The sequence below is a fragment of the Tachyglossus aculeatus genome, chromosome 19 (genome assembly GCF_015852505.1).
Source record: "Tachyglossus aculeatus isolate mTacAcu1 chromosome 19, mTacAcu1.pri, whole genome shotgun sequence".
NCBI classification, from domain to species: Eukaryota; Metazoa; Chordata; class Mammalia; order Monotremata; family Tachyglossidae; genus Tachyglossus; species Tachyglossus aculeatus.
This window is the reverse complement of record NC_052084.1, coordinates 21,534,110-21,545,903: the sequence shown is the minus strand read 5'-3', so window position 1 is coordinate 21,545,903 and position 11,794 is coordinate 21,534,110. Positions and strand designations below refer to the sequence as shown.

At 44.1% G+C, this 11,794-nt stretch overlaps 1 protein-coding gene across 1 annotated transcript; it reads left to right on the top strand.

Moving 5' to 3' along the window:
* Positions 1-657: 657 nt before the first annotated feature.
* On the top strand, positions 658-11,215 carry GTF3C6 (general transcription factor IIIC subunit 6). The gene is made up of 6 exons (XM_038761120.1): positions 658-744; positions 5,451-5,531; positions 7,611-7,674; positions 7,774-7,818; positions 8,214-8,327; positions 10,702-11,215. Exons 1-6 carry the CDS (start codon positions 685-687, stop codon positions 10,971-10,973), a joined length of 636 nt encoding a protein of 211 aa, XP_038617048.1. The 5' UTR covers positions 658-684; the 3' UTR covers positions 10,974-11,215.
* The last annotated feature ends 579 nt before the right edge of the window (positions 11,216-11,794 follow it).

The following is an 11,794-nucleotide window of genomic DNA, read 5'->3' as shown; positions in this document are numbered from 1 at the left end:
CCGTGGGACAACCTGATCACCTTGTAACCTCCCCAGCGCTTAGAACAGTGCTTGGCACATGGTAAGCACTTAATAAATGTCATTATTATTATTATACCAACATTATTATGATATATATTAGAGAAGCAGAGTGGTTCAGTGGAAAGAGCCCGGGCTTTGGAGTCAGAGATCATGAGTTCAAACGTCGGCTCCAGCAATTGTCAGCTGGGTGACTTTGGGCAAGTCACTTCACTTCTCTGGGCCTCAGTTACCTCACCTGGAAAATGGGGATGAAGACTGGGAGCCCCCCGTGGGACAACCTCATCACCTTGTAACCTCCCCAGCGCTTAGAACAGTGCTTTGCACATAGTAATAGGTTAGTAAATGCCATCATTATCATTATTATTATTATTATTATCATTATTATGCGGGCGCGGCTGAGGCGAGCGTCACCAGCAGGTGACCGGAGTCCGCGCGCCCCCCCCCGCGACGTCATGACGTCAGACGCCGCTCACGTGACCCGAAAAGGGGCACCGCCCTGCCCCTCCCCAGCGACGTAACGACGCTAGACGCCGCTCACGTGATCCGAAAAGGGGAGGGGTCGCGCGCCGCTCCCGTCCCTCTAGGCGACGCCGTGACGTCAGACGCCGCTCACGTGACCCGAAAAGGGGCGGGGCCGGCGCGTGTCGGGAGGCCGTGGGGGAAATGGCGGCCATGGCCGGGGTCGACGGCAACGACGACGACGATGAGGAGAAAGAGGAGGAGGTAAGTGGGAGGCTTGGGGGACGGCCGCGGCCTCCCCCGACCGTCTGCCCGACGTCTTGGGACCAGTTCACTGATTTATTTATTTATTTATTTATTTGTACATATCTATTCTATTTATTTTATTTTGTTAGTATGTTTGGTTTTGTTCTCTGTCTCCCCCCTTTAGACTGTGAGCCCACTGTTGGGCAGGGACTGTCTCCATATGTTGCCAATTTGTAGTTCCCAAGCGCTCAGTACAGTGCTCTGCGCATAGTAAGCGCTCAATAAATACGATTGATGATGATGATGATGATTAAATTGACCATAGCATTTGCTGAGCGCTTGCCGTGGGCAAAGCACCGTCCCAAGCGCGGGGATCATCATCATCATCATCATCATCAATCGTATTTATTGAGCGCTTACTGTGTGCAGAGCACTGTACTAAGCGCTTGGGAAGTACAAGTTGGCAACATATAGAGACAGTCCCTACCCAACAGTGGGCTCACAGTCTAAAAGGGGGAGACAGAGAACAAAACCAAACATACTAACAAAATAAAATAAATAGAATAGATATGTACAAGTAAAGTAAATAAATAAACAAATAGAGTAACAAATATGTACAAACATATATACATATATACAGGTGCTGTGGGGAAGGGAAGGAGATAAGATGGGGGGGTCACAGTGCTTAGTAGAGTGCCTTTCGTATAGTATGCACTTAAATACCACAATTATTATTATCTGGAGCATTATTCTTCTGCCAGATGGAGAAAAAGCCCTGAATCCCCAGAGAAGCAGCAAGGCCTAGCGGAAAGAGCACAGGCTTGGGAGTCAGAGGATCTGGGTTCTAATCCCAGCTCTGCCGCTTGTATGCTGTGTCTTTGGTCAAGTCACTTCTCTGTGCCCCCCTTTCCTCATCTGCAAAAAGGGGATTCAGTACCTCTTCTCCATCCTGTTTAGACTGTGAGTCCCATGTGGCTCACACTTTGAACAAAAGGGATGTTCTGATTATTTTGGGTACAAGGTACAAGGTGCTCAGCTTGGCCCCATTTTACAGATGAGGGAAAGTGACGTGACTTGCCCAGAGCCGCCCAGCTGACAAGGGGCCTGGGAAAGAACGGTACAACACTAAACAGGGACGATCCCGGCCCACGGTTGGTAGTTGGGGGAGACAGACAGCAGTACAAATAAATAAAATGACAGGTCTGTACATAAGTGCTGTGGGGTTGGGGGAAGGGGAGAGAAAAAGGAGCAAGTTGGGGTGACGCAAAAGGGAGTGGGAGGTGAGGGAAAGTGGGGCTGAGTCTGGGAAGGCTTCCTGGAGGAGATGGGCCTTCAAGGAAGGCTTGGAAGAGGAGAGTCATGGTGTGGGGGATTGGAGGAGGGAGGGCTTTAGCGGCCCCAGAGGGGCCAAGTCAATCAGTCAATCAATCGTATTTATTGAGCGCTTACTATGTGCAGAGCACTGTACTAAACGCTTGGGAAGTACAAATTGGCAACACATAGAGACAGTCCCTACCCAACAGTGGGCTCACAGTCTAAAAAAGTCTGAGGGCCGGGATGGAGAAGGAGACAAGGGAGCTGAGGTAGGAGGGGGCGAGGGGATGGACAGCTTTGAAGCCAATGGTGAAGAGTTTTTGTTTGATACAGAGGTGGACAGACCACCGCTGGAGGTTTTTGAGGAGGGGGGTGACGTTTCCTGAACGTTTTTGTAGAAAGGTGATGTAGACTGAAATGGGGAGGGTCAAGAGGTGGGGAGGTCAGCAGGGAGCCTGATGCAGTCATCCAGGCGGGATAGGATGAGTGATTGGACTGACGTGGTGGCGGTTTGGAGGGAGAGGAAAGGCAGATTTCAGCGATGTTGTCAAGGTGGGGCTGACAGGAATTGGTGACAGATTGAATGTCAATCAGTCAGTCGTAGTGATTGAGCGCTTACTGTGTGCGGAGCGCTGTACCAAGCGCTTGGGAAGTCCAAGTTGGCAACATATAGAGACGGTCCCTACCCAACAGTGGGCCCACAGTCTAGAAGGGGGAAACAGAGAACAAAACGTATTAACAAAATCAAATAAATAGAATAGATATGTACAAGTAAAATAGAGTAATAAATATGTACAAACATATATATGTGGGTTGAATGACAGAGAGGAGTCAAGGGTGACACCAAGGTTACGGGCTTGTGAGACGGGAAGGATGGCGGTGCCGTCTACAGTGACGGGAAAGGCCGGGAGAGGACGGGGTTTGGGTGGGAAGAGAAGGAGCTCGGTTTTGGACATGTTAAGTTGGAGGTGACGGGAGGACATCCAAGTAGAGATGTCTAGAAGGCAGGAAGAGATGCGAACCTGGAGAGAGGGAGAGAGATCAAGGGAGGAGATGTAGAATTGGGTATCATCGGCACAGAGATGGTAGTTGAAGCGAGGTCACACAGAAGACAAGTGGCTGAGCCGAGATTAGAACCCATGACTCTCCGACTCCCAGGCCCGCTCTCTATCCATGGAAAATGAGGTACCGAGGCCCGTGGCGGTTTCTCTCTCCCCTCCGCCCCGGCCCGCAGCACCCCTTTGGTTTCTGGTGCCCCCCATTTCCATCTCCCCTTATTCACTCCCTCCAGTGAGCGGGCAGGGCAGAGCTGGGGTTCAACTTCAGAGTGGCATTATTATGGTCATGGTGGTATCCTCCAGGCTGTAAACTCACTGTGGGCAGGGAACATGTTTACCCCTCTGTTGGACTGTACTCTGTCCATAGTAAGCACTCAATAAATACTATTGTCCTCACCATTGCCCTCTCTTCTGACCATGCCTACTACATCTCCAGAATTATGTGGCTGTCACATTAATCATAACTCTGTTGTATTGCACTCTCTGAAACATTTAGTGCAGTGTTCTGCGCACAGTAAGTGCCCAATAAATACCTCTGATTAATTGGAGTTTGCTTTTCCCTTTAATAATAATAATGATGATGGTATTTGTTAAGTGATTACTATGTGCCAAGCACTGTTCTAAGCGCTGGGGTAATAATAATAATGGCATTTGTTAAGCGCTTACTGTGTGCAAAGCACTGTTCTAAGTGCTGGGAGGATACAAGGTGATCAGGTTGTCCCACGGGGTAGATTCAAGGTAATCAGGGTGTCCCACGTGGGGCTCACAGTCTTAATCCCCATTTTACAGATGAGGTAACCGAGGCACAGAGAAGTTGGGACTCGCCCAAAGTCACACAGCTGATGTGGCGGAGCGGGATTCGAACCCACAGCCTCTGACTCCCAAGCCCGTGGTCTTTCCACTAAGCCACGCTGCTTCTCCAACTTTAGAGAGGTTATCTGAAGCATCTGCTATGGTCGTCCTCCAGGGCAGCAGGCAAGAATGACCATTGGGTAGATTTGTCAAGATGCCCGTAGTGAGATTCAGATAAAAACTGAGATTCAACCAGATAAAAACCTAGGTGGTTTACTTAAGAGTTCATCATCATCATCATCAATCATATTTATTGAGCGCTTACTATGTGCAGAGCACTGTACTAAGCGCTTGGGAAGTGCAAATTGGCAACACACAGAGACAGTCCCTACCCAACAGTGGGCTCACAGTCTAAAAGGGGGGAGACAGAGAACAAAACCAAACATACTAACAAAATAAAATAAATAGAATAGATATGTACAAGTAAAATAAATAAATAAATAAGTTCATAAATTATTACCAAGAGCAGTCATTCAGTTTTTTGAATTAAAGGATAATTGACAGTTGAATGAAAATTACTGTAAGGTCCCCTTGTTTGAGGTAGGATTTGATTTGTTAAAAATGGGCCTCTTTCTCACAATCCCTTCACAGCCATCAGATCGCTGCTCTCCCCATCTTCAAAACCTACTAAAATTATATTGCCAGGTCTTTCCTGATTAATCTCTCATCAATCAGTCAATCAATCGTATTTATTGAGCGCTTACTATGTGCAGAGCACTGTACTAAGCGCTTGGGAAGTACAAATTGGCAACACACAGAGACAGTCCCTACCCAACAGTGGGCTCACAGTCTAAAAGGGGGGAGACAGAGAACAAAACCAAACATACTAACAAAATAAAATAAATAGAATAGATATGTACAAGTAAAATAAATAAATAAATAAGTTCATAAATTATTACCAAGAGCAGTCATTCAGTTTTTTGAATTAAAGGATAATTGACAGTTGAATGAAAATTACTGTAAGGTCCCCTTGTTTGAGGTAGGATTTGATTTGTTAAAAATGGGCCTCTTTCTCACAATCCCTTCACAGCCATCAGATCGCTGCTCTCCCCATCTTCAAAACCTACTAAAATTATATTGCCAGATCTTTCCTGATTAATCTCTCATCAATCAATCAATCAGTCAATCGTATTTATTGAGCACTTACTGTGTGCAGAGCACTGTACTAAGCGCTTGGGATCTCTCCCCCATTTCCCTCTCTATTGCATCATCTGTACGCTTGAGTTCTTGCCCCCTTAAAGTACTTAGTTAGCCAATCCCCTCTCTCCTCAGTCTTCATGTACATGTCTGTAGTTGGTTGTTTCCCCTAAAGGTGATTTATTTTAGCATCTGTCTCCCGCATTATATTGCAGCTCCTTGAGGGCAGGGCTAAATGCCCGCCAACTCTATTGAACTCTGCACAAAGTAAGCACTCAGTAAATACTGTTGACTGATGGTAACAATCTTTGGCACCGAAGTTGTATAAAATGATGCTCTATTTTATACTTTTTCGTTGTTCAGGAGCAGTTGGTCATGGTGGAATTGTCAGGAATTATTGATTCAGATTTTCTAACAAAATGTGAAAAAAAATGCAAGATTTTGGTGAGTATCCTGACAAAGCCTTTATGCCGTATTCGTATAATGTATCATGCTTGCTAGTCTCCCTTACTGGTTTGTTCAGTTTGTGGTCCTGTATAATCCGTAATGGTTTTTGGGTTTTTGGCCATTTTCGCCCATAACTAGGTATTACTGAGCTTAGTGGGGCAGTGCATTATCCATCCTTAGCTGTACTGCTCTTTTCATCATCATCAATCGTATTTATTGAGCACTTACTGTATGCAGAGCACTGTACTAAGCGCTTGGGAAGTACAAGTTGGCAACATAATCTTTTGAATTCTGTAGGCTTTTAATTATTCTTCCGGTTTGGCAAGATTACTTTAAATTCAAGTGTCATTTGTGAAATTGGATGTGTGTTTAATAAATATGTAGAACTTATTTGTTCTTTTCATCATCAATAATATTCAGTACCACATTTCAAATGGAATTTAATATCACACAGGTACTAACAGATAAAAATTGTACTTGCTATAAATGCTGAATAGAAAGAGAAAGCGGAAAAACCAGGGTAGAGGCTTCCAAAGGGCAACTCCTTTGTCCAGTCCTGATCATCACAATCATAAGACAGCTAATAAAATTAGAGAGAATTCTGGGGCGAGCATTGAAAATGAAAAAGGGCTGAAGAAGTGAGACCTAAAAGGAGTAGTGGGGTAAATGGGATTATCCATAAAAAGAGGAGTGTGAGGGGAAAAATCTTAAATATAAAGGGACCACTTATTCCCTTGCGTTAACATTGGAAGTGGAAAAAAGGAATTAAACTGTAGCACAAGAAATTGAAATTAGATATGAGGAACTACCAATAGGGAAAACACTGGAATGAGTTAAGTGCACTTGAAGAATCTTCTAAACTGCAAGTCTTCAAAAAGCAGGGTCTTCAGTCTTTTATGGGCTCCTCCTCTGCCTGTTATCCCCCAACTGTATGTCCCTCTCAAGGTTCAGTTCTGGAGTTCCCTTCTATTCTCCATCTACACCCTCAGAGAACTCATTCACTCCCGTAGCTTCAACTACCATGATACCCAAATCTACATCTCCAGCCCCGATCCTCTACCTCTCTGCAGTATTCACATTCCTCATACCTTGAGGACATCTCTACTTGGGGATTCTCCCATCGCCTCAAACTTAACATGTCTAAAACAGAACTCCTTATCTTCCACCCAAACCCTGTCCTCCCCTTGACTTTCCCATCACTGTAGATGGCCCCACCGTCCTTCCTGTCTCACAAACCCGTAACCTTGGCTCTCTCTCTCTCTCATTCGACCCATATATTCAATCCATCACCAAATCCTGTCAGTCCCACCTTCACACCATCACTAAAATCCGCTCTTTCAATACAAACTGCTACCATGTTAATCCAACCCCTATCCTTTTCCACCTTGAAAAACAGAACTGAACCTGCAGTGCTAACCCATCCACCTTCGCATCAAACAGAAACTCCTCACCATTGGCTTTAAAGCACTCAGTCACCTTGCCCCCTTTTAACTCACCTCCCTACTCTCCTATTACAACCCAACCTGCCCATTTCACTCTTCACCTTCTCAAAGTACCTCGATCTCGCTGCCGGCCTCTCACCCATGTCCTTTCTCTGGCTTGGAATGCCCTGTAATTTATTTATATTAATGTCTGCCTCCCCCTCTAGACTGTAAGCTCATTGTGGGCTGGGAATGTATCTGGTATATTGTACTTGCCCAAGTGCTTAGTATTGTGTTCTGCACACGGTAAGCACTCAATACAACTGACTGGTAGGGTGGATTCTCAACTATCTCGGATGATTCAGCTAGCTAACTGGAGGCAGGAATCCCTCAGGATCCCTGTGATATTATGGGTAAATATCTTCTTTTCCTTCCTAATACTAGAGGTAAATTTACTTGGCTGTTTTCCTCATCTAATAATATTAAGATCACTACATACTATTGTGAACCTTAAGTGTGGAGTGGCCACTGTATTAAGTAAAAACTCTTAATTTTCATTCACTCTTTGAATAAGTCGCTATGCTCACTGATGCACTTGTCAGTTGGTCATGTTTCTTTATATCCATATATTCTAACCAGATATGATTCTTTATAGGGAATAGACACGGAAAGACCTATTTTACAGGTGGATAGATATGTCTTTGCTGGAGAATATGAAGGTAGGAGAGGATCACGAAGATGAAATGTCTTTGCATTTTTGACCTTCGAAGAAGAGCTTCTGTAATTTCTCAACAAGTTGTCCTCAACTCTCTCTGCAGACACGCTTGGAACCTGTGTTATGTTTGAAGAAAATGCAGAACAGGGTAAGTGGTAGAGAAGTGTTGGTCTGAACTCCATTTGATCGTTAAGTGCCTCCATTAGACTGTACTTGTTTTTTTGTCTGTCTCCTCCGTTCTAGACTGTGAGCCCATTGTTGGGTAGGGATTGGCTCCATCTGTTGCCAAATTGTACTTTCCAATCGCTGAGCACAGTGCTGTGCACACAGTAAGCGCTCAATAAATGGATGAAATCTCCACCGATGCAGGGACCCTGTCTTCCGCTTTTATTGTCTGCTTTCTAGCAGACAGTGGGCTTTCAGGAAATACTAATGACGATGATTATGAACAGGATTTAGAAAGGTTTAGATAAATCTCCCAACCTTCTACCAGGGCATTTGAACACTGTACTAATTATGGGGCTGTTTTTGTTTCGTCTTTAGTTGATTCAGAAGGCAACCGTAAAACACAACTGAAGTATAAATGTCATACGACGAAGAAGCTAAGCATGACGAGAACACTTCTGACCGATAAGAAGGAAGGAGAGGAAAGCATAGGTGAGTGTACTTGGCTTTCTAAAAATAGATGTTTTGACAGTCATCTCTCAGCTTTGGCTAGATCCAAGTTCAGATATTGAATCCATCAGCAACAAGATATCATCCTTACATTTAGCGGAAAAATACAAAGTGTTGGGATTTAATCTGTGCCTTAAAGGAATCTGTTGTCTCTCAATCAAAATTACCATATTAATATGTGTAATGGGTGTTGTGTTCTTTGGTACCAACTTTTCATTTTGATCACAAGAATGGCAAGGGGGTGGGGACAAACTTCAGAGAGCCGGCAGGCTAGATAACCACACATTTGGGTGTTTCCAGGCCTGATTGGCAACTCAGAAGTCTTAGAGGTCTGAGGTGAGCAGAACTGGGAGGCCTGCTTGGAAAAATGATAGGATGATGCCCGCTCTGCCCGCCTCCCGCTAGCCCAGGGCAGTGGGCGACTACAGCAGTTTACCTTTGGGGAGGATCAGACTTTGGGGTTGAAAGTTTTAACAGAAATATAGTAGGTAGGTGCTCGTCTCCTGTTGAGGCGAGAACCTTTGGTCCCCATTAAAGGAGACTTTGAAGAGAGGAAGATAATTCCACGAAACAAATTTCAGCCTTGTTTGTATCATATCTAGAAGCCTTGCCTTGTCTTTACCATGTCTTTCTCTTACCGTAATGCACCTTAGATTTTCCAAAAGGCATGTGTGCACACATGCTGTATGAGTCCTGACAACTGTCACTTTCCCCGCATCTCTCACTTTCCCCGCATCTCCTGAAGAGCCTTTTTGGGCCCCGTTTACTTCCTCTGTCTGCCTCTGGCTCCCTGCCAGACCATCTGTTCTTCCGCACACTGAAACCTTGCCAGACCATACACTGTCAACAACAAAAAAATCATACCTTGACATGCATTTTGTTATTGGCTCATGTCTTTTTCTACCATCCAACTTTTTGCATCTTTTTTTTATGGGCTAGTAATACCTAACTGTTTTTCTGAGTGTAAAGAGAATAAGAGAGAGTAGAGAAGCAGCGTGGCTTAGTGGAAAGAGCATGGGCTTGGGAATCAGAGGTCATGGGTTCTAATCCTGGCTCTGCCACTTATCAGCTGCGTGACTTTGGGCAAGTCACTTCACTTCTCTGTGCCTCAGTTCTCTTATCTGTAAAATGGGGATCAAGACTGCGTATCTACCATTTATCTACCCCAGTGCTTAGAACAGTGCTTGGCACTTAGCAGGTGCTTAACAAGTACCGTCATTAATTAATTAAGATAGCAACTTAGAAAATCCAGAATGACATCTCAGTTGCAGCAGATTTCACCTCCATTATCTAGTTTTAGCATGGCCTGGTAGATCATGGTCCTGAAAGTCAGAAGGACCCGAGTTCTAATCCCAGCTGAGCTCTGCCACTTGTCTGCTGTGTGACCTTGGGCAAGTCACTTCACTTCCTCTGTGCCTCAGTCACCTCATCTGTAAAATGAGAATTAAGATTGTGAGCCCCATGTGGGACAGGGACTATGCCCAACCTGATTATCTCGTATCTACTCTAGCAGTTACAGTAGGGCTTGACGCATATTAAGTGCTTAACAAATACCGTCATTATTATTGTTATTCATTTTTGAAAATATTTAAAAATCATTTGACCTTCTCAGTTGTGTATGTGCAAAAATGAGTTCAGCTGTGCTGTTTCTGTTGCTAATTGATGATCTTTAAAGTACAGGTTATTTGGATTTCTCACAGTCTTTTTGAGTTTATCCTGATGATTTTATGACAGTAAAAAGCAAAAATGACCAGGTTGCTTATTAGATAAGGTAGGATGTCTAATGGTGGTACTTGTTAAGCGCTTACCATGTGTCCGGACTGCCCTAAGTGCTGAGATGGATAAAAGCAAATCGGGTTGGACGCAGTTGTCCCACATGGGCCTCAGTCTTAATCCCCATTTTACGGATGAAGTAACTGAGGCACAGAGAAGTGAAGTGACTTGCCTGTGGTCATTCAGCAGACGTGGCAAAGCTGAGGCCTGTGCTCTATCCTCTAGGCCATGCACCTCCTGTCCCAGTGACGTTCTTACTGAGCATCCAACCAAGTTAGGGGTGGTTTTGGCTCGCTAAGATCGGGGTGAAGCACAGTGAGCATTCAGGTGAGGAAAGAGAAGCCCAAAGGCCTGATTGGCAAAATCCAAAGAATATCAGGCAGCCTTAGAGGTGGCAGTGAAAGTGGTGAAATCCCTGGAGGACTTTAAACCCAGAATAGTGTCAGCTCTTGAGGATGGCTTAAATGTTGGGCTCCCGCAAAACATTTTTATGAATGAGGTGGTTTCTAAGTCCCTTATTCTTAATAACTCATTCCTCTTTTTCCTCACACTCTTGATCTTTTTTTTGTGTCCTCTGGAACAGGAGGCGTGGAATGGTTACGGATCAAGGACAACGACTTCTCATATAGACCCAAAATGATCTGTAATTTTGTTCAGCAAACGGAAGATGATGAAGTAGCAGTTCAAGCCCTAGACAAACCACTAGAACTGGGGAAGGAGGAGGATGTCCCAGACAAGAACTCAGGCTTGAATTATGAACTGGGGAAACACGGTTCCGGCTCTCTTCTTGAGAGTCCTTCCTCCGAGACTTTAGTAGGAACTCAAGATCCGACTTCAGAAGTTGTTCCTATGTGACATCCCACCGATGGAATTCAGTAGGATTTGAGTATGTAGCTTTCATGTCATGTCATGTCAAGTGGCTTTGATAACTACATACAAATCTGAGTAGTGGAGAGATTGACTGATCGATCCAGGATTGAAGAGATCCTGGATCGATCAGTCAGTGGTATTGAGTGTTTACTCTGTGCAGAACATGTATTAAGTACACCTTATGTCTTCAGATGTTTACAGGAATAAATATTGGATGTCATAAAATATTACATTTTTCATTTGTGTATTTATAAGTAAATACAGCCCCATTGCGATAACCTCACACATTTTATTTAACTTGAGAAACATGATAAAATGTATTAGTGACATCACTAAAAGACTTCTTTCTAGTGATGCTTTCTAGCCTGCTTTCTAGTGATGGACATTGTCCGCTAAATGGCCAACATCTCTTCCTTGTGCCATTTTTTTTCCCCAGCAGATACAAAAGAAGGTGATGAAAAGCATAGCCTTTTTCTACCTCCTTTTGTATTCCCCTAAGTACCACCTCACCTTCTCTGGTCATTTAGAAATCAACTTGCTTGGCGAACGTAGTATATCTGTACATCTGTAAAATGGGGATTAAAACTGTGAGCCCCACGTAGGACAACCTGATTACCTTGCATCTACCCCAGCGCTTAGAACAGTGCTTGGCACATAGTAAGCACTTAACAAATACCATCGTTATATAAAAAAAAAAAGAAAAACCTCTCAGAAATATCCTTCTCTCCAAAGAGTTTTTAAATGAGCAATAAAAAGGTGGATTGGTGGCTAAAATCTTTAAAATCGGAAATACTTGTTATCGACTA

What these genes read in the sequence shown, in the direction of transcription:
- GTF3C6 (XM_038761120.1), top strand. Translation starts at nt 685, where the DNA reads ATGGCGGCCATGGCCGGGGTCGACGGCAACGACGACGACGATGAGGAG. An exon ending in ATGAGGAGAAAGAGGAGGAG is followed by an intron (nt 745 to 5,450) that starts GTAAGTGGGAGG and finishes TTCGTTGTTCAG; the next exon opens with GAGCAGTTGGTCATGGTGGA. An exon ending in GGAAGGAGAGGAAAGCATAG is followed by an intron (nt 8,328 to 10,701) that starts GTGAGTGTACTT and finishes CCTCTGGAACAG; the next exon opens with GAGGCGTGGAATGGTTACGG.